The sequence below is a fragment of the Podarcis filfolensis genome (genome assembly GCF_964270895.1).
Source record: "Podarcis filfolensis genome assembly, chromosome: 2".
Classification (NCBI taxonomy): Eukaryota; Metazoa; Chordata; class Lepidosauria; order Squamata; family Lacertidae; genus Podarcis; species Podarcis filfolensis.
Window position 1 is genome coordinate 100,444,249 of NC_139605.1, and position 23,445 is coordinate 100,467,693.

Here is a 23,445-nt window from a genome sequence, read left to right on the forward strand (position 1 = left end):
GACACAGTCAAATGAAGATAACCCAACAATAATGGACGTGTTCCCAAGTTTCACAGTCTGGGAATGTGAAATAGAAAGAGTCCTGAATGAAGCACTGAGAGATGGAATGAGTCTTAGCTCGGAGGCTAAGCATATCGAGTCATACCCTCCAACGTTTCTCCGATGAAAACAGGGATGTCCCATTCCATAATGATATTTTTTACTATTTATACCCCACACATATCCTACTGGGTTGCCCCAGGCACTCTGGGCAGTTTCCAACATGTATAAAAACATAATAAAACATTACACATATTTTAAAAAAAACTTCTCTATAGAAGATTGCCTTCAGATGGCTTGGGGCGGGGTCAGATAACTCCACACCCTTCAACATTTCTTCAGTGAAAATAGGAATATCCAACCTTACCCTCCAACATTTCTCCAATGAAAATAGGAATATCCTAAGGAAAAGCTGAGGCTCCAATACTTTGGCCACCTCATGAGAAGAGAAGACTCCCTGGAAAAGACCCTGATATTGGGAAAGATGGAGGGCACAAGGAGAAGGGGACGACAGAGGACAAAATGGTTGGACAGTGTTCTCGAAGCTACGAACATGAGTTTGACCAAACTGCGGAAGGCAGTGGAAGACAGAAGTGCCTGGAGTGCTCTGGTCCATGGGGTCACGAAGAGTCGGACACGACTAAACGACTAAACAACAACAACAACAACAACAACAAAGGAAAAGTGGGACATTCTGGGATCAAATCAGAAACCAGGACAGCTTCTCTAAATCAGGGACATCCCTGGAAAATAGGGACACTTGGAGGGTCTGTCGAGTTAACTCTGCTATTGTACAAGTTGAAGAAAACAGGGGCTTTGGTGACAGGCTTTCAGCTGCCTCAGAGAAGAGCAGATTTCAGTTCACTAAGCCCTCAGCTGCATGAATCTATAGATCACCTTGAGGCACACATCCCATTATGGGTCAAACAAATAGATTTGGGTTCAGTCCAGCTTGAGGGCAAGCGGAAGCTCCCTCAAAAGACTGTCATGTGCAGGGTGCAGTAGAGTGTGTGCAGAGCTACGTGTTCCTCCAGCATTACTGAAGCTAAGCAGCTGCAGACCTGGCCAGATCCTTGGATGGGAGACCATGGGTAGCTTCACACAAGAACAAGACACAGCACATGAAGAAATATTTTCAAGAACAGAATGTAATGTGCAGAGGCAGGATATTCCGACCAATTAATCAAATTGAAAGTCACTGACAGTCCCTTCTCTGCAACCTGAGGCTAGCTGGGGCTGACGGGAGTTGTGGGTCAAAACATCTAGAGGGTACCAGGTTGGCCAAGCCTGATGTGAGCTGGAAGGGTCTCCAAGGGTCAGGTAGTCCAAAGCCCTGCAATGCAGGAAAAGTGGGCCTTCCCTATTGCCTGAAAGGTCCCCTCCTTACCCCACCGATGAAATTAGGCTTGAAAGAAGCATTCCATTACAGGAAACAGATTATAGGGTTCAATCTGGTTTACAAATAGGCTTATGGGCCCCAAAAAATTGGCAGCCCCTGATGGCGTGTTACACAGTTTCTAAAGACCATACAAGAGAGCACTGTTTATTCAAGTTTTTCAAAGCTCCCCTCAGATCAACTTGGAAATTACCCAGGTTCTTAGCGGGGTGGGGAGAGAGATTTGAAGATGTCAGGTATTTATTTATTTTTAAACCAACTGAGGGATTCTTTTTCTTCCCTTGCAGAAATGAATAGCAGCCATCAACGGGTGGATGGGGGGGTAGGGGACAAAGGGTCCTCTTGAAAGAACAGATTTTCCCATCAGCCTCCAGTTTTGCCCCCACACCTCTTGAAACCAGGCCTATGCAACACAGTGGTGTGTGACGTAGCTTCTTTACGTTGCTCTGGGCCAATTTTAAAGAAGCTTGTGGGGGGTTTTGGCAACAGAAACAATATTGTCTGCAGCTGCCAAAAAAACCCTTCAAAATCTCTGGCTGACAAAGTCTTTACTCAGGGTAATGCCAAGCCTTTGCCAGTCAGGGAAGACAGCAAATCTTCATCCACTCCGATTTCAATTTGGGAAAAAGCTCTGTGCAGTAGAACTTGTCGCAGGGTGGAGGGGGCGAATACAGTGGTACCTCGGGTTACATACGCTTCAGGTTACAGACTCCGCTAACCCAGAAAGAGTGCTTCAGGTTAAGAACTTTGCTTCAGGTTGAGAACAGAAATCGTGCGGCGGCAACGCGGCAGCAGCAGGAGGCCCCATTAGCTAAAGTGGTGCTTCAGGTTAAGAACAGTTTCAGGTTAAGTACGGACCTCCGGAACGAATTAAGTACTTAACCTGAGGTACTACTGTATTTAAAAGTTCGCCCCTCTTTTTACGAGACCCTGAAGTTCTTTTCCTGGGTTGCGAGAACTGCCATGGCACCCTTACTGAAATCTGCCCTATCCAAATGTTCCTTTTCTTCTTTTTTATTATTTTTTTTGGTCAGATTCTTTCCCCTCCCCCTAGTTTTCCGTAAGACTACTGTGTGAGGTAAATAAGGTTCAGGGATAATAACTAGCTCAAGGTCCCCTTTGAGCTTAATGGCTGAGGGAGGATTTGAATCCAAGGCCAACACGCCACAACTAAGCCATTTGACATTCTGCTGGAACAAGGCACTGTGTTGTACATTCGTATTTATTAAGTTATTCAGGCTGCTTTGTGTTAGCGCAGCTGAAGCCAAAGAAAGCCTCATAACATTCCCCCTAAAACCAGCCGCCTAAGCTGTCTTCGTTACAGTGACTGGGGTTGTATTGCTTCACCTGTGAACCAGAGGAGCGTGTTTTCCTTCGCGGTGCTGTCAACTTTGTGTTTTATTCGTCCCACCAGGGCATCCATCTCCCTCAGGTTTGCTCCGTATGGATCTTGTCCAGGCAGGTCCCATGTTGGCTGAGCCAACGTCAAAGGCACATGCATATGAGCCAGGGCGATATATAGGAAGAATGGGTGTCCACTCCGGCTAGAGAGAAAACAAAGAAAGGCACACTGGTTAATTAAATGGAGGAAGGCATGATTTAGTCAGAATGGAGGCCGCACGGCTGCCCAACAGTCTATTACTACGGCCATGATAATATAACATCTTTCCACTCAGCTGGCCTGAAATTGTAAGAGATTCTTTCTCCAAAATTGCAGTGGTTCTGCTTATTTAAGTCTGTGTTTTTCAAACCAAACAGGGGACCTCATCATGTCCACCATAGATGTCCCCAGACTGCTTGTCGCAGAGGAAGCTAAGCCACGTTCTAAGAACCACTGTCAGTTCAGGCAGAACATTAGCTGGGCCTGTTGAGCCTCACCATTGTCCCCAAGTAAACTAAGAGTGCTGTTCAGAATGTAACCAATCCTTATCTGTAACTGTGCATTGCAAGGGAAGTGCTGGTCAGGAAAACTTGTCAGCCACTACTGATACTCTCACAGAGGCATACTTCTGAGGAACCCAAACCACAAGTTTGAAAATCACCAATTTAGGCCACGCCTGCACTGTTGTCGGGCAATAGAAGGGGAGGAGTGGGCAGTGTATCCCTTGATTCAGGAATCACAAAACACCAGAGATTCATGCAACAACGCGGCTTCAGTAACAACACAAACATTGATTCAGGTGATGTCAGTGCAGTGATACCTTGGTTTACGAACTTAATCCGTTCCAGAAGTCCTTTCTTAAACCAAAATGTTCTTAAACCAAGGTGTGCTTTCCCATAGCAGCGAGGGACTCAAATTACAAATGGAACACATTCAACAGGAAGTGGAACATGTTCTGTTTCCAAGGCAAAGTTCACAAACCAAAATACCTACTTTCTGGTTTGCAGTGTTCTTAATCCAAGTTGTTCATAAACTAAGCTGTTCTTAAACCAAGGTACTACTGTATAATGAAGACAACCGCAACCTATATAGTGCGAATTCTTGGATGTACATTCAGTATACAGCTGCAAATCTGGAAACGAAAAGTATTCCTTCCTTCCTATTTCCCATATGGAGATTTATTTATTTTTTGCTAAATCAGATTTAACAGGAAGATGCCCCAAGGACAGGTCTGACATCAACACATGGCGCTCTCAGGCAAATCATGCAGGCATCCTTTTCATTAGAAGAAGAAGAATTACAGGCCTGGCACCATGTGGACACAGGCACTGGGTTGGAGAACTTATACTCTCAGTGACAGGATGCAGTGAAAGAAGCATTGGGTGGCTTGAACCTCCTGTGTCTGCAAAGTCCCTGGGAAGGGGTTCTTCCAGAGACCGGGGCTCCCTTAAACTGGCATAGGTTGGTGTTGCCAAAAAGCCTGGCCACTGAAGCACACTATCCACCCCCTCCCCTTTAAATTAAAACAGGACGCACAATTCACTCTCTAACAACAACAACAACAACAACACCTTTATTGTCATTATACAACCTGTGTACAATGAAATTAAAGCTCTGGAAGTAGGCACACTCAGAGCAGGGACTCAGGCAGGGATGCAATGGGCGACCTCCTTTAAGGACAGGTCATTTTGGCATCACGTACGATGCCGTCAATCACTCCCAGTGCCAAGGAACAGAAGAACTGCCTAGCAGCAGAGGTTAAATGAAAGGAGGCACTCCCAGAGCCTCTTGGGATCCTTTGTTCTATTAGGTAATTCTGCATGACACTCTGGTGATTCTCTCTCTCTCCCCCCCACCCACCCACACCCTGGCAAGTGTACTCAGTTTGGGAATGACAGTTGCAGATGGCTCCATGATTGAGAATAACAATGTCTGTTTTCACCCACAGAAACAGTTGCTGACTCTCCCTTTATCAAGCACAGCACGGCATATATCCTTAGCAAGGGAAGAAGGGATAGTAGTTACTCCTAGCAAGAAGTACAGGAGGAAGGAGATTAAGGTGAAAGGAGGAGAAATTACATCAGGAACTGGAGTCTGCTATCTTCCACCACCGGAAATAAACTGATGGACCTGGGAGTGGGGGAGATGAAGAGAAGACACACCCCGCAACCAGGAAATTAGCTTGGAAGCATCATTGTGCAAGGGGTAAACCTGGAGCAGAAGAATAGTAATTCCATAAGAGGACAAATCACGTTGTATTAAGACTTGACTTCGTGCGACTTTGGTTTAAATGCTTACTTTTGTGGGTGAAAAGACAACATGGGAAAGTGATTCTTTGCAGACCAGTCCAGGTCTAACCCTCATGCTGCAAAGAAACCAAACTGCACTGAACTGCCATAGATACTACAGGCAAAAGAGGTTTCCCTGTGTTTCACAGATGCAACCAAGGATCATGCCTAGGGCTGGGCGATATATCAATATATCGTCCAAAACCGGTTTGAAGTTCATATCATGATACAATATCGGTTTCATAGCTTCTGACCTGACAATATATTGCAAATCATGATGTGTGTGTGTGTGCTATGCAAAAATCACAATGTGGGAACAAAAGTGAAGCCAGCCGATGACTCTACATAGCTTATTTAATAAATAATAATAAATAATAAATTTTATTTATACCCCGCCCTCCCCAGCCAAGACTAGGCTCAGGGCGGCTAACAACCGATATAAAAACAAATTGATTGAAATACAACTTAAAAAACAAGATTAAAATACAACGTTAAAACATTAAAATGCAGCCTCATTTCAATGGAAACTCAAATCAAATACTTTTTGGGGGATGAAAACGTCAAGTCTTCACCAAGGCTAACTATCCAGACAGGTCCTACATGGGCCAGAAAAAAGCCAGGGAAGTCCCCAAATAGGAGTTCCCTCAGAGGAGGAGAAGGGAAAAAAGAAAGAGGGGGAGGGAATCAAATTGATTCCAAGCCAAAGGCCAGGTGCAACAACTCTGTCTTACAGGCCCTGTGGAAAGAAATCAGATCCTGCAAGGCCCTAGTCTCATGAGACAGAGCGTTCCACCAGACCGGAGCCAGTATTGAAAAGGGACTGGCTCTGGTTGAGGCTAATCTAACTTCCTTAGGGCCCGGGACCTCTAGCGTGTTGCAATTTATCGAGCTTAAGGTCCTCCGTGGGGCATACCGGGAGAGGTGGTCCTGTAGGTACGAGGGTCCTAGGCCGTGAATTTCAGACATTGTGATATATCGGTATATCGCGATGTTTAGCTGGTGATATATCACAATGTTGAAAACCAGATAGCACCCAGCCCTACTCATGCGAGGTAGCAACTTCTTTCTGTAGCTACCTTGAGTATACTTCTGTGTAGAAAGGTGAGAGGTGTATCACAGGTTAAACAGGCAAACAAAAATTTGAGTTGCACGACACACAAGCCCTCTCCAGGTGTTCTGCAAGCATGCTATAAAATACATCACACTTATCGCCCTCGGCAAGTTGGAGGGTGACCGTCAGAAGTAGGGAGCCTCCAAACTCATGTGCCTCCCTGCACATTTTAGAACCTTGACAAAAGCTCTAGAACCCTGATAAGGTTCTAGCTCCACAGCCTTCATCGTTCTCCAGGAGCTCAGAAGGCTCCCCATTTCAGAAAGTCGCCCTCCAACTTAACAGAGGGTGATGAGAACAAAGAGCAGATCATGGATGTTTAGTTAACACACTTACGGAACATCTGAAGAGGGTTACATATCCTTGGCTTCTCCCTTTCCCTCTGGTCCAGGAGCTATTCCTTAAGGCACGTTTCATATATCACAGGAGATGTTTGATCCCTTTAGTTCAACAGCCTCATAAACACGCCCAGGGCAGCTAATCAAGCAAGTTTAAACATCAATAAAGATGCAAGTCGGTTGAAATTATGTGATAAGGATAAGGTGGAATGGGTTCAAAGAGAGGGTTCAAAGAGTCCAAATCAAGACTCAGTGAGCAGTAGATGTGTCCAAAGGAGCAAAAATCTAAGCGCGCCAGCTCTCAGCTCCTAAGAAAAGGTACTTAATGGCAAGGTAATCTCTGGAAGAATCGCTGTACCTGCCTCAAGTACTGACCTTTGGAGCTATCTGTAGAAGCAAAGCTGTCTTTCGCTTTAGTACCTTAAGAATGGTTCTGTGGCGTATTAGTGCAGTCCACGAGGCAGGTGCACCCTGGATGTGAACCAGGAAAACATTCTGTGCTGCAAACCATTTTTTGCAACGCATCAATTTAGGATAGAAAAATATAAAATGATCATTAGCCCTTCTTCCTGCTGGAAGCAAAAGGCCGACAATGTAGCAGTCCTTTCAGAACCATGCTCTTATTGGTGCAGGCGGCACCCCTGTGAGGAAGTCTTAATGGTTTAAAATGGCCTGTATTTGGGTAATGGAGATGGCGGAGAGAGGGCGGTAAAATGTCTCGATCTAAGCCAGTCACATGAGCAAAAAAAAAATTGAACTCAGTGATTCCCAAGCACCACATCAATGTGACCAACTCCCACCCCAATCTCTCACCTAATTGTCCATTCTCAAAAGCTCCAGTTTCTTTAAGCAGCAGCCTCACCCACCATTTCAGTATGAATTTCTGAAGAGCACAACAAATGTATTGTTGGCTTCTGCATTTGCAGACTAAGATATGGGATGCAAAGCAGCCAGTGAATTTACTCAAAAGGTGGCTCTGACCAGCCCAACCACTGCACTTCGATTCTAGAATCTGCAGAAAATTGGGGTAGGGGGAAGAACCCCAGGCTTTGGCAGTGGCGTTGCTCTTTCCTGTTATGAGCAGATAATCAAATTTTCTGTTGACACGTCCTAGGTTTCTTCTGTTTACTTTTTTCTCCCCTGTTGCTAAGTGCCTCTTTGGAGATTTGAGGCCTATGTGTACAGCACAAGGCTCCGCCCTGAGTGACTGGCTTCAAAAAAGCTGACAGCAGTCATTTCCTCTTCCACAACCTAGTTCCTAATTGCATTAGCTTTTTATTTCCCTGAAGTGATATGCAGACAACGGCGTCTCTCGGCACCGCCAACTGTTTTGTTGCAACAGGATGAAGCAGAGCTTGGGCGCTATCCGCCTTCCGTTGCAATTTCCTTCTCAAAACGGCTTTGACCCCAATGCTGCATTGCTAATGAACTTCTTCGCACATTACTTCTCAACAAACCTGTTCATACCATTTAAAGTATAGTCGATATTTTTAAATCCATACATGCATCTTCGCAGGTGCAAATCTCTCTCTTTTTCCAACGTGTTAAGTTGGCTCTTCCAAATAATTAAAGTGTGTTTAGTGTGGGGGTTTGGGGGGGGGCAATTATTGTGTAGGTGTAAACAATAGATGAGTTCAAACTTATGTCATGTCGTATGGCTTTTTTTTCTCCTAAGTAAGAGGTATGGAGTCAATCTTGTCTGGAAACAGGGTGGATAAAAATCAATGATTAACAAAAAAAATATTTTAAAAATAAATCAGATTTTTAAAAATTTAAATCGTATTTTTTTTATTTAAATAAGATTTTTAAAATAAAATGTTTTTGGAGGGAAATTCTTTCTAAAGATAGTTTTCTATTTAAGTTACATTATAGTCCAAAGGCTATTCATAAGGAAATAAGGATTTGTTTTAAGTTTTTCATGTGTGCTAAAACTCAGTCTAAGGTGTTTTTGGTTTTTTTTAAGTTTAACCACATCAGTTAACAAACATGGATACATATGCTATAATGTTACTGATTTAGTTAAATAAATTGTTTAAATTGTTATTAAGGAAATGATTATTTTTCTCCTTCCAATAAAGAACAGCAGAAAAGTTGTCCAAATATAAACAGTTAACCTATTAAACCTCACAATCATTTCATAATTATCTGTCTACGTATTTCAGACTCAAAACGAGGTACCACTGTATAAGAACACGACGAGAGAAGTAAAATTTAAAAGGAAAAGTCACATACGGGTGGAGGGAAGTCGTTTCGACTCTTTTTATGTCATCTTAATTTGTATTGATTATTCTATCTGATATGCTGATATTTGAAACTTGTTTTTGTTTTATTTTTTCCAAAAAACCCCCTCAAAAACCCGCTTTGCTGAGCTGGGGGGACACACTGGAGCCAATTCTGGGTATGCACGGATGCTGGATCCACGGTGCTCCATGCCGCGCACTTCCAGGCAAGTGTGTACAGGATTGCAGCTTTAACTACATAAAAGGAAATCGCTTTGCAAATTCCAGGTGGCTTCAACATTCCCACGCAGAATCTGGGGGAAGCCTGGGCAATTATAACCTAGGCTAGGTTATTTTTAAATTGTCAGAGAACATGTCCTGTTTTCTTGTTTACAGCTATATTTGTCTCCTCTAACAAGGCCTGCTCTTCCTCAGGGCCCTCCGAAGGGAAAAGGGCGGGATGACAAATGGTGAAGAGGAACAAGATTACGGCAAGTGCGTGTGCATTTGCGTATTTGTGTGTGTATAAACTCTTGGATGTTGGGAACAAACAAACTCACAGTTCCCAAATGCACACGCGGTGCCCTACATGAAATGTATCTTTACCATCATTTCCATCTTGCATTGTATAAAGTCTTTCACCGCATATATGACAAATACTGTATGTTCCGGCGTATAAAACGAGTTTTTAACCCCAAAAAATCACCCCAAAAGTCGGGGGTCGTCTTATACGCCAGGTATATGGGGAGCCCCCTGTTGGGAAGGAGGAGAGGGAGCTGGTGAGCAAAGGCACCCTTCTGCCATCGCTCCTCCTCCCTCCCCACGGAAGGGGACGCAGCCTCCTGTGACACAGCGCGAGGCCCCGCCTCTTCCGTACCAGCACAGCACGGAAAGTCCTTCCGAGCGCGGTGCTCACCCGCCCGCCCATCGTAGCAGCCGGATCTGGCCTCCGCCGTGGCCGCACGGGGCTTCGCTTGGCTCATGAGCGCCATGAAGAGCCTGACGCAGCGAGGTGGTGAGCGGCTTCAGCTGGGGCTCCAAGGAGCAGGGCAACCCCACAGTTGAGGGCGGCCGAGGCCGAGGCGGCCGCTCGCGGCCTTTTCCCGGACGGAGGGGGGGGAGCCGGGCCAGGCCTCCCTCCCTCCAGGTGGTGGGTTTCGGTTTCGTTCCAACCACCAAACACCTCGCCTCGGGCTGCTGCTGCAACGGCAGAGACAGCGGAGGGGTGCGCACTCTGTCCCTGGTGGCACTTGGTGGGCGGCTAAATTTAACAGCAAAAGTTGGGGGGGGGGGGTCGTCTTATATGCCCAGTCGCCTAATACACTGGAACATACGGTACATGCCATGAATATTTACAAGTCACAGCACATATTAAAATTTAAAAAATAAAATAAAATTGCCCATTTCTAAGCAGTCGTTTATACCCTGTAGCCTGAATTTCCTTCCATTTCCTATACCCAAATTCAAAACTTGTTCCTAGCACTTCCTACATTATTTCCCTGATTTCATGAACAAGGGAGACAGGCTGCCAGCCAGTTAGCCATGAGAGATCCACAGACTTCGCTTTGTTGCCATATTCCCCCAATGCGTAACTTAAAAAAAAACCTAATATTACCCCTGAACAGTCAACATTCATAAACAGTCTATCACCCTTTCCTTAAAAAATAATTCATTTTTCATTCAAAGGCATCCCACTTTAAAAAGAACAATAAACAAACAAACTGCAAGTTCCTCTCTTCAATCACAATGACCTGAAAAATGAAAGGGAAAGACTATTTATGTATGCGAGCATGGCTGCGCGGATGTTACTGGCCCACAGATGGAAAGAAGATAAAGTCCCTACAAGAGAAGAATGGCAGATTAAGTTGATGGATTATGCCGAAATGGCTACAATGACCGGAAGAATCAGAAATCAAGAAGACCAGAATTTTAATAAGGAATGGGGGAAATTTATAATTCACCTTAAAAACAATTGTTAACAGTTAAAACTGTTAGTAGGACTGGAATAAAACAATTTTTAAAAAAGAAAAGAAAGAAAAAGGAAGGGGAAAAGAAAGCTGGACTATTTTACTATATGAGTTCCCAACCTTTGGGGCGATACAGACACATTTTCAAACTACGGAAACTGTTGTGGTTACCACACACTAACTCTAACTCATTCTACTGCTACAACAGAATGCTTCTTTCCTGCCTAATTACAACGGAGAGGGAGAAGGGGATCCTTTGCAATACTGCAATCAAAATAGGTAAAGGTAAAGGTACCCCGACCGTTAGGTCCAGTTGCGGATGACTCTGGGGTTGCGGCGCTCATCTTGCTCTATAGGCCGAGGGAGCCAGCGTTTGTCCGCAGACAGCTTCCGGGTCATGTGGCCAGCATGACTAAACCACTTCTGGTGAACCAGAGCAGCGCACAGAAATGCCGTTTACCTTCCCACCGGAGCGGTATCTATTTATCTACTTGCACTTTAATGTGCTTTCAAACTGCTATGTGGGCAGGAGCTGGGACCGAACTACGGGAGCTCACCCCGTCGTGGGGATCTGAACCGCCAACCTTCTGATCGGCAAGCCCTAGGCTCTGTGGTTTAGACCACAGCGCCAATGATCGCAAAAAACAAGGTTGGCTCTCCTATACAAACAGACTAAGCAGCTGCCTGGTGTGGCATACAAATCAACAGACTCACCTGGAACTGCAGAAACTGGTCCCTGCCAGTATTGCTGGACCATTTATAGCCTGGATTTTTTAAACAATCAATCCCTCTTCAAGGGGAATTCTGGGAATTTAGAGCTCTGTGAGGCCTCCTAATAGCTCTCAGCACCTTTTAACAAACTACAGCTCCCAGAATTCCTTGAGGGAAGCCATGACAGTTTGAAGTGGCATCATAGCACTTTAAATGTACTTCAGCTGCTCACGGAACAATGTCTCTGATACAGCCAAGGTCGCTTTCCCCAAGCAGTTGTGCTCCTGATGTTATTGGACTCCACCTCCCATCAGTCCAAGCAAGACCGGTGGTCAAGGCCAATGGGAGCTGTATTCCAAAAACATCTGGAAGGTCAACAGGTTGGGAGGAGACTTTGCTGGGACAACAATTACAGAGCCTTGCACAATGAGGGCTGTGATCATATTGGCTCACCGCAAGAAGAGAAACTGAACCATAGAGTAGCTATGGGCGGGTCTTCAGCATTTAGACTTCAGGAGACTTGTGTCTTCTCTTTTCACCAGAATGAAGGCTGGGCTCAGAATCTACTCAAGGGAATAAGCTAACTTGGATCAGAAAACTAGTTACTATAATCGTCAAGTTCATGCACAAACATGGGCAAGATTAGCAGCCCGGTGACTGCCAAATATCTGAGGGCTGTATCCAACGCTAGTCCTACTCAAAATAAACCCACTGAAATTAAAGACCAGGGTCAACTAAAGACTATTAATTTAAATGTCTCTATTATGAGCAGGGCTAGCACCCTGAGGTTCCCGAGACATTCAAGAACCAGCGAGCAGTTTTAGACATATCAATTCAGTTTAAATTTTCTTCAGAGTGTAAGAACTTAAGAAGAGCTTGCTGAATCAGGCCAGTGGTCCATCTACTGCAGCGTTTTTTTTTCTCACAGTGGCCAACCAGATGCCTGTTCGAAACCCTCAAGCAGAACATGAGAGCAAGCGAACAGCAGCTTTGTTTGGAATATTTGTGGAAGGACAGTCATTAGGGTTTGGCCCATTTATTTACCGTGCAGTAAGGACAAAGCTTCTCCTAGGTGGAGAGAAACCCTGACAGGATTCATTTCAGTTCCGTCCAGCCCTGAGCCCTCTCGGTTCCTTGAAGGAACAACACACAGGGAAAAAGGAGGCAGGCAAATCCATAAATTTTGAAGATTTAGTAAATAGTTCCAGCGTGGGGCACTCATGATAGCTGGCTTCACCTTCTTGCTGTCTCCATCCCAGAACTGTCCGTTCTCCTGAGGACTAGGCTTGCAATTTATCATGAGGTAGTCATCAACTTATTTAATTATAAAGCACACGGGGGCAATTAACCCAGTTTTTACTTGGGAGTCTTAAGAACAAAACCAGATCAGGCAAGTTGAAAATTAATATTTAATAATATTAATTATTATTAACTGTTCAAGACAGCAAAAGGCTCAAGAGAACTGTTTCCTGGATCAGCTTCACTGACTTACGTAAGAGATTAACCGGTTCAATCCGGTTCTTGATACCCAATTAAAGAGAATCCCTGCAATTAGTTAAAAAGCTTTTTCATTAACCCAACACCCAGTAGCCTGTACCTTGATCTAACTTGGGTACAAGTAGTTCTGAAATAGTAACAGTAAAATCATCTATATCACTTCAGGTCACAAACATTTATCCCGGTGCTCAAAACCATGTAACAATGTTTTGATAAAAAAAAAACTAGTTAGATCCAGTTCAAGCATAGGTTTATTTGTGTGGCTTGACTTTTGCTTCTTGTGACAATTCAGATGCAGAACTTTGTCAATCACATCAACAACCCCGCCCCCGCCAGGTAAGAGTTTTACAAGGCTACTTTGAAATCTCTGTGTGCCTACTCAGAAGTAAACCAAAATAAACTCAGTGGGACTTGTTCCCAGGTAGCTGAGTCTTAAGCATATTCACAGCCCAGAATTTCACATTCCAAAAATCAAAATATCTGATTCTATACAATGAGGGGAGGAACATCTAAAGAAGACAACAGAGTGCACCAAGTATACATTATTATTATTTATCTAATTAAACGTTTATCAAGCTTAGGACAAAATCAAAGCAATCGCTGCCCCTTCAGAAGTCACTGTGAATCTTTTACAGCTTGCAAAATAAAACTTGCAACTGATTCAGTTACATAAGGTTACAGCTAAACCTTATAATTTCCCTGCCCCAGTATCACACGCCTTCATTTCTACAAAGCAACAGTGTAAAGTCAATGGCAAAATCTGCTGATTTGAAATTGATGGCATGGATATAGGAAGGCTCAATGCCACCAACACTGGTTCAGCCTTCATTGGTTCTGTTTACATAGTACATCCCGGGAACTGGAAGTGACCTCACTTTGTTCATGCTACTCTTTCCACAAACGCAAAATCATAAAGGATTACATTAGAATGTGGGTGAGCTATGCTTGCATCTGAAGAAGGTGATATACAAGACACTATTAAGAGATAAGGACTGGGCTATTTGCCCAAAGTGATAATTAACAGAAGTCAATCAGAGGTGCTTAATTCTACAGAATTAAAGGAATAGTGAAAAAATAAGCAGAAACTAGCATTTAACATGCACATTAAGGCAATTATATCAGTCCTCCTTTACTGTCCCAGCTGATTATTCAACTGGCGAATTATCGGTTAGCGCTTACAGAGGGACAAAGGTCGGCGGTTCGAATCCCCACAACAGGTTGAGTTCCCGTTGCTCTGTCCCAGCTCCTGCCAATCTAGCAGTTCGAAAGCATGCCAGTGAGAGCAGATAAATAGGTACCACTGCGGTGGGAAGGTAAACAGCGTTTCTGTGTGCTCTGGCTTCCATCAAAGTGTTCCATTGCACCAGAAGCGGTTTAGTTATGCTGGCCACATAACCCGGAAAACTGTCTGTGGCCAAACGCCGGCTCCCTTGGCCTGAAAGCGATGAGCCCCACAACCCCATAGTCGCCTTTTACTGGACTTAATGTCCTGGGGTCTTTTCCCTTTCCCTAGTACTTATAGATCATTGTGTAATACTTGGCCATACTTAGTGGATACAAGGGCTTTGTTTTATTCTTCTTGTCAACAATGAACTTTAAAAAGCCCATCTATTAGTGTTTTATATACCCTATATTGTTCTTGACTTATCTCACATTATCATACTGTAATTAATTGTGGAACATATCCTGTAATGCTGGATGCTAATCTGTACTTCTTGCATGGTTTATTTCTATGGATGATGGCATCACTGTGGCTGCCGTAAGGTTAATATAAAATATTATGAATTATCTGTGACCCTGGAACAAGCTCCTATCTCAGATGTGATCTGGTAGGAATAATTAACATCCTGATCCTAACTGTTGCAGGGGAAAAAATAAGCAAACCCTTGTGCTTCTCAGTAAAACTTAATTATCACCCTCCTGTAAGCAGAACCCAGACTTCACAGACTGCTGAATCTCTTTTAAGGTAAATTTATTATTCAGGAACTAAAGATAGAAAGATACAGTGTTCCCAAAATTAAGATCCTGTCCACTTCAAAACACAACAGTAAACGAGGAGGAACAAACACTTCTAGACTTTTGCTGCTTTGCGGGTGGGATTCAATTATCTACTGGCAAATTCAGGTTCGACAATTAAAGTAGATTTGGCACTCATGTGCAACCAACCTGCTGGTGGTAGAGCGGGGCAGGACCAGTATTTTTGTAGTAAGAAAAGTATCCAGAAAAAGCAATAGATATTGTGGGACAGTAACACAACATTATATAACCTCCTTGCAAACAAATAATAATGCATGATCAATTACACAAACTTTGTGAAATCATGATGAATGCCCAATACAGAGATCTGGAAGAGCCCACAGACTTCTAGGCTCTTCTTATATCCCAGCATTCTAACTTTCTCTTCCCACAAGGATTTGCGATTTACTAAGCTACTTTGATTAATAAAATTATTCAGGTCTGTTTTGTTGTTCCCCATTGTATCCTGCACACTACTACATAGATACAGCTTCCTGGGTGTTTCTGGGCACCTTAAGTATTAGGTATTGGTTTTTTTTTAGGTTTTTTTTTTAAAAGTCATTGAACTGCCCACAGGACTTGAGTGAGGGGAAGAATAGAAATGTCATAAATAAAACAGCTTCCTTAAAAACCAACAAAAAACCCCAACAAAACGCTGAAGCTCTCTTTTCTTGAGAAACACAGCTAAATAACTTTATTGAAATAATACCACAAAATCACAGAACCACAACAGAACCATTAGCTTCTCCCTGCCCCCCACCCACCCACACATTTTCAGACTCTGATTAATTCAAAGACTCGTTTCATTTCAATTATCATCCTTTCCCTTTGGTGCAGGAAGGCTTTTCTTTCCTGCTATGCCTTTTGCACCTGCACTCAAAATGCTATGAACAGTTTGAGCCACCATGCCGCAAAAAGGATACTGTAGAGATGAAGAACCATCAGAAAAGTAGAACTGTCTTTACACAACACTTGGGGCTTTTTGGTTTAGAAATAAACAAGAGAGGAAGAAGGAAATGATTTCTCACACACACACACATATAAAATGCAAGGGGTGGAGAAAGTCAATAATAATAATAATGATTTTTTATTTATATCCCGCCCTCCCCAGCCAAAGCCGGGCTCAGAGCAGCTAACAACAGTAAAATGATAAAACATTCTAAAATCAGAGAAGGAAGCTGTATCTAATGAAGGTGAATGTTCAGGACAGACAAAAAGGATGCCCTCCTTCACAAAGTGCAGAATTAAACTATAGAATTTGTTCCCACAGGGCGTAGTGAGGGTCACCAGTTTGGATGGCTTAAGAATGGGATTTTTAAGGAGGAGAAGGCTGCCAATAACTATTATCCATAATGGCGATGTTATATGGTTTCAGAGGTAGTATCCTTCCGAACACCAGTTGCTGGGGAATCACAAATAAGGAGAAACCTGTTATATTCAGGTTCCACTTACAGGCTTTCCAGAGGCATCTGGTCAGCCATGGGAAGAACAGGACGATGTTTTTATGTCCTCTAGCTGCCTCGTTTTAATACACCTCACCTGAAAAGTCTCCAGCTGCTCAGTCAGCTTGTGAACAAAGAAAGTCATGTATTTATTGAATTTCTATACTGCCCTATACTCACAGGTCTCAGTTCAGAGATTTTTATAGTACAGTGGTACCTCAGGTTAAGAACTTAATTCATTCTGGAGGTCTGTTCTTAACCTCAAAGTGTTCTTAATCTGAGGTAGCACTTTAGCTAATGGGGCCTCCCGCTGCCACCACATGATTTCTATTCTCCTCCTGAGGTAAAGTTCTTAACCCGAGGTACTATATCTGGGTTAGCAGAGTCTGTAACCTAAAGTGTCTGTAACCTGAGGTACCACTGTACAAGATGACAACGCTGAGCTGTTGAGATGTTCAACTCTGAGCAACGTTACTTAGAACAAACCTGGCTGTACTACCAAAGCAGTGGTGAACCATGGCACCTCAAATTTCGGTAGCGCCCTGTGTTGGTGTATTGCCAACATAAACTTGGAAGAAGTCTTGAAGCACATCCTTGAGGCATGCCTAAAACATCTGCTTAGCAATGAGAATTTCCCCCAGCAACAGGTGTCTTTTTCAGGGCATGGCAGGAGAGAGGCAACTTCTTCAGGTCGGCTGATTAGCCTTTTCAAAAAAAGAGCAATGTGTCATTCTAAGGTTGGAGCTGATTTATTTAGTGGAGCATTGAATTGCTGTTGTATAGCTCCTTTTCGGGCAGACCAGAAGAAGATTCACAAAACAGAGACTGAAATCCGGGTACCTTGTTGTCAGAGCTCTGTTGGGATTGCACCAGCACAAGTACACAAACAGAAAGTTGTTCTCATGGATATATTTCAGGAATATTTGGGCTGTTTGGCTTTGAGTTGCACATGTAATTATTATTTTCGCATTGTATATATTAAGATTTCATGAATTAGAAATTGTTGAAATGTCATACATTACTGTTAATGACTTTTTTTGGTAAACTACAGAGTTGTTAAGTTAGTGAAATTAGACAGCATTAACCGTGGCTGGAAGGCTTGTTTCAGTTAGTCATAATGAGGCATAATGCAAAACTGCAGTTAGCAAAAGCTCCCAATCTCCTCCTCACTGCTGTACTGCACAAGGAGAAGAAAGTGTGCAAGCCTTAGGGTTAGGCAGGCCCATTCATGTAATGCAGCTAAGTCATAATTTAGTGTTACATCCAAATAAGATAATTGACTACTGAGATGTCCTCACCTTGCATACTGAATGAACTGAATCGCCTTCTCTGTGTATTTTGCAGCCAGGCTGGTTAGGTCCACGGGCTGTTGGACAATTGTGAGGTTTTCAAAAAGAGGTAGTGCTATTTCAGGATAACAGCCTTTCTGATGTTTCCTGGGTGGGGAAAGATTCATTATTATTATTATTATTATTATTATTGGAAAGGTGTGGTTAAGCAATGATAGGGTACAAGAGAATCTATTTTTAAAATCTAGTTAGTTTTTCTTTCATTGATATCTATTATGAAACAGAGGTTTATAAAATTATGCACAGAGGGGGAAGAGTAAATAAAGAGAATTCTCTCTCTCACCCACCCACCCATCCACAGATACTACTAGAACTCAGGGTCATTCAACAAAGCTTAATGGCAGAAAATTCAGTGCAGGAAAAAGGAAGTACTTGTTCACTCAGCAAATAACTAATATATGAAAATCACTGTCACGTGATGTGGTGAAGGTTGCTGCCTTAGATGGTGCTCTGCAAACCTCGTAGGGCTACAACTCCCATCAGCCCCACCCATCATGGCCAATGGTCAGGGATGATGGGAGTTGTAGACTATCAAAACATGTGACGGTCACCAGCTTGGGGAAAGCTGCTGACATATCCGACAGCAAACTCATTCTTCCAATGTGGGTTCTTACATGTCAGTTTGCATTTCTTAGTACTTAGATCTGATGTGTAGAGCTATTTCCTATTCTAATTAATTCAAGAAGGTTCTGCAAGCTTCTCTGTTTGAAAGAAACAAGCAGAAGGTTACTGATGTTTGGGTTATTCCTTCAGAGAAGCTGAGTACAGCTGGTTTTAAACTGGTTCTGTTACCTCTTTCTGACAAGGTTATGCTGTCTACAGTAATAGTTACAACATGACATTCCGGGGACCTTTCCTTAATCATTCAAGGACTGTATAACACAAGAATGTATTAAGAAGGAAGAAATATATCTGCGTTGGATTTAATTAAATAGGTGATATACCTTAAGGATCGTATATGGTGTACATCCTAGACTTGATTCACATGTTAGGATGTAACCAGTAAAGAAATTTGTTTCAAACATTATCATTCAGCCTGTTGTGCTCTATATGTTGCAACTATTGCATCTGCGTAACAAGGTATTGTATATGTTTTGAGTCTATAATAATAGTCCAGAAGGAGCCTGGTTTTCACTTTCTTTTTCTATCTCTTTGTTTTGGTGTGGTGTTCTGCATGCTTAGTGTTAAAGTTTAGTATTATAAGTTATTGTACGTTTAAGTTAAGTCTGCTGCAACTGGATTTCTTATGGACAGGGCCAATCCTGAATGCATTGGATTTGTGACCATTATGCTCATTTTGCTTCAGCAGCAGTAAAGCTCTGCTGGATGAAATACAATTGCCTCTGGGAATCCCGCAACGTGTATAAGTTTTTTACGTGTATAAGGCAGATTTACAAGAGCCTTTGGCAGGCACCTCTGATTACCTAACATGGGGAACAAACAAGAGGGGATGGCTCTCTCTGTAATGCCCCAGTTGTGAATTTCCCAGCAGAATCTGGCTCCTACTGAGTTCCGGAAGCCTGTCTGCAAGGACACCAGGAATCATACCTCATTGCTGCAGTGTGCCCGGGGCAAGCTGGGCAAGGAGGGAGGTTATAGCCCGGAGTGTCAGTGCAGCCCATATCATGGCTATAGGGTATCCCCAGGTAGTAATCAAAACCTGGAATTAAAGCCACAGTATTAGAATATGCAAGGCCACTTGCTGTGACCAGAAAACAATTTTGGGTTGTTTCTAAGGAAACAGGTTTATACTGTTGGTTGTATAAAGTCCATCTGCAACCACTGCAGTCACAAGAAGTGTTGCGACCAGGCAAAACAGCTGTCCCAAGTTCCACTGCTGACAATTCAACCCATGCAGGCAAATATCTGAACTTCCCCCGCAAAAATCCGCTCTTTAAAGCTGAATCGGAACAAACATCAATTTGTGTTTTCCGTGGATTGGTGTTTGCTCCGAATCAGCTTTAAAGAGCAGGTTTTCACAGGGAAAGCTCTGGAGCGAAAAGAAAAAGGAATTTAAAAAGAAGGAAGGGGCCTATTAAGCCTTAACTGCAGATAGCATCAGTACAGAGAAGGGAGTTTGCTCCAGGAAGGGATCATGCAACCTAGTCTTGATGTCTTCACTGTGATTGGGAGATTAGACTCCAAGGGTTTATTCTTACTGAGGCAGTAAATCTGAGTCATGATTTAAGGGCAGGGGCTCACCTAATCAAAAGCTTCTCTATACAAAACCTCGCCCTAGCCATAGAAAACTAGCATTTCAAGAAGAGAGTTTTCATCTTGACACGTTATAATAGTTTATTATTTATACCCTGCCCGTCTGGCTGGGTTTCCCCAGCCACTCTGGGCGGCTTCCAACTGAATATTAAAAACAATACAGCGTCAGACATTATAAACTTCCCTAAATAGGGCTGCCTTCAGTTGTCTTTTAAAAGTAAAATAGTTGTTTATTGCCTTGACATCTGCTGGGAGGGCGTTCCACAGGGCAGGCGCCACTACCGAGAAGGCCCTCTGCCTGGTTCCCTGTAACCTCACTTCTCACAGCGAGGAAACCACCAGAAGGCCCTCGGCACTGGACCTCAGTGTCCGGGCTGGATGAGATTTGATAATAATGTAGGAGGGCTTGATACTGAGGGCATGCACTGGTACAAAGAAACACCCAAGCATGTGAGCTCACATCTAAAGTTTCAGATCTTGAGCAAGAACCAGGCCTAAATCTGCAGTGGACGTTTGGATTTCAAGATGGGGGGGGGGGGGACATAGCATGGTATCCTTACCACGAAAGTTGGGATGATAAGGGCCATTGTGTCCCAAGTGCCATTTCCCTGCAAGGAAGCAATTGCCGGAAGAACAATATTAGCAACTCATATGTACCAGCGACTGGAGAGAGTACTTAATGCTTTTTATCTGAGGTGTGGTGAACAGGGCTGTGCCAAGAGATGACCAGTGGGATTAGGCCATCAAACTTGAGGAGCCTTCAGGTAGCAGTTTCTATGAACACCAATATCTTAAAAGATGCAAAACAACCCATCCTTAGCAGACACAGCGAGCTCTTAAAAGTTAAAGTTATTTATTTCTCGCCAAGTGATAGCATCCCTCAAGGGAGAGGACACAAGGACCTAGTCAGGAAATTTCCGGCCATCATTCTTGCATGCCAAAGAGGTAGAGGGGAATTTCCTGCACATTCAGTTGCCAGTGTATGACCCAGATCTGTGATTATTATGCCTCCCTTTCATGGTAGAGTGGAAAGCAAAATGTATGTTTCTCTTCCACCAGTGATGCATGATTAATATGATAGCAGCAGCATCCCAGATGCTCCCCCAGTCTCACGCAAGGGGTGCCTGAAATTCACATGCCATTATTTGTTCGTGGATTTTATATTTCACCTTCTCTTGCAAAGGGCCTCACCGCAGCTTGCCATAATCATCAAAACAAATGCAACGTAATAAAAGTAAAAAAATCAACAACCCTCAAACCAGCAATAAAACACAAAGATTAAAAGCAGAAAAAAACATCATTGTGTGGTATTCAACTAAATAAATGTGTGAGCCAAATGTCTTGCACATGGGCAACAGGACTTTCCCATGTCTTTCCCCCCCCATGTGTGCCGACCCCCAAAATCTGCTCTGAAGGATTGGGGGGGGCGACCCAGATTCAGGGCGTGGGGAGTCCCATTGTGCAAGTCAAAGTTGTTCCACCCACACAATAAACTACTTTGCGCTACTTTAAATAAAACCCATTATGTGGCTTTTAAAATACCCACTGAAACAGAGAACAGATGGGGTTTGGCTGACACGCTCAAAAGGCAATAGAGATTTACCAGGCAAACATTTTTAACAAGCAGACATTTTTAGATAGTTCCATAGGTTGGATGTCCCCGCAGAAAAGGCCCTCTTTCTGGCAAAAGGTGGGGGAACCCAAAGAACAGCCTCTGAAGATCACAATTTCGCCCATGGTGAACCCTAACAATATAACCAGAAATGCTGCTTTTATTGACAATGCAAGATACTACGCCAATGGTGTTTAGTATCAGCCTAATGTGGAATTGATGCGGCCAACAGACTGTGAGCAAGGAAATCCCTGGTTCACATCTCACCGCTGCCATGAACTTCAGAGGTAGCTTTGGACAACTCTATCCCTCTCTCTCTTTGCCTGAGTCTCACATCTACATTATGGATGCACTTCTGCTAATCTCTTTACAGGATTTTTGTACAGAGATGATTTGTGGGAAGGACTTTGAACACTCAAAAAGCATGGGGAAATATGCAGAGTTGTGCTACTGATAATATAATTTAGCAGAAATATACATATAGAAACACAGATATGTAGGTACATATAAAAACAACAACCAGCAAAACCCAGTTAATTTTCTATTGGAGGTCAGTTAAATTACCTATCACAGCAGTGAGGTAGCCAGCTTCCTTCAGAACATCTCCCAAGGTTGTCTCATTCAACGGGAGGCCAGCCACCGAGGTGACAGCAAAATTGTGGGTCACTCCATTGCGAAGGCCAAGGCGGCCTGTAAGCAGAGAGGCTCGTGATGGGGAACAGGTAGATGCCGCTGAATGGAAATCGAGAAATCTAGAGGAGGTAAAAAAAAAGAAGTGAGGTTCCAACTATTATTTAGCATTTATTGTGCTTCCTTTTTCTTGAAAGAATTCACTCTGATCGAGTCAAGTTTAATGCAGGTTTTCTTAATGGTAGCCTCAACGACATTGCAATCCTAATCTCTGTGTGTCCCCCACCCCCTTCTTCCTCTTTCCTCTTTATAAAACACTGTGAACTCTCAGATCCATTTGTGACACAGCAAATGGTGACACAGCAAATTCTAGTTAAAGTGTTCTTTCTGGTGGAAAGCAATGCCTCTCTCCCTGGCTACTCTGGTTAGATGCTCAGGTCTCTTGTCCATTGCTAAGAGGTCTGGTCTTTATCCCCACATCCTTTGCCACGGTTATGTTATGGGGAAAATAAAGCCCTTTCTGACTGCCTAGAAGCAACAAGCTCTGCTTCCAACCCATCTTGGGTGTTCTCTATAGGTGGGTAAGGAAAAGGTCCAGCGGTTGTTATGCACGCACAAAAGTATTTGTGCCCACAGAATTAGCAAAACTACTAACTTGGAAGCGGAGGACAACGGAGAGCAAACAGGATTCGTTGATAATACGAATGCTGATGCTGTCACAAAAGGAGAGTTCTATTAAATTGTCCCAACACTCTCGACATCTCCAGCCAGGCTGGAGTTATCTAACCTCTCCCAGGAACATCATTCCCTAAGCAGGCTGGATCAAATGGTAGTTTCTTTTCTTTCAGAGCATCATGCTCTTAACTATGGACTGAGATGCGCACTGTCCAAAAACCAGCATACATGTCATGGGGGTTTAGGATTGGAGATGTGGCTTTTAATCCAGCTAAGGCAGGGGTCAGCAACCTTTTTCAGCCGTGGGCCGGTCCACCATCCCTCAGACCATGTGGTGGGCCGGACTATATTTTTTTTGGGGTGGGGAATGAATGAATTCCTATACCCCACAAATAACCCAGAGATGCATTTTAAATAAAAACACACATTCTACTCATGTAAAAACACCAGGCAGGCCCCACAAATAACCCAGAGATGAATTTTAAATAAAAGGACACGTTCTGCTTATGTAAAAACACGCTGATTCCTGGACCGTCCGCGGGCCGGATTGAGAAGGCGAT

At 43.4% G+C, this 23,445-nt stretch overlaps 1 protein-coding gene across 17 annotated transcripts in view; it reads right to left on the reverse strand.

Moving 5' to 3' along the window:
- Window positions 1–23,445, reverse strand: part of ARSG (arylsulfatase G) — a 122,521-nt gene that overhangs the window by 59,436 nt on the left and 39,640 nt on the right. For 15 of the 17 annotated variants that reach the window (XR_014544423.1, XR_014544424.1, XR_014544425.1 and 12 more), the window contains 5 exons: window positions 22,145–22,332; window positions 20,529–20,576; window positions 19,303–19,414; window positions 17,704–17,841; window positions 2,783–2,979 (listed from right to left, as the gene is read on the reverse strand). Coding sequence is in view for 11 of the 17 variants with exons in the window: in XM_083598791.1 (XP_083454917.1) it covers window positions 2,783–2,979; window positions 17,704–17,841; window positions 19,303–19,414; window positions 20,529–20,576; window positions 22,145–22,332 (683 nt within the window). In the remaining 6 variants the exon portion in view is untranslated. The remainder of the gene's footprint in view (window positions 1–2,782; window positions 2,980–17,703; window positions 17,842–19,302; window positions 19,415–20,528; window positions 20,577–22,144; window positions 22,333–23,445) is intronic. The other 2 variants (XM_083598792.1, XM_083598793.1) reach the window with 1 other exon arrangement.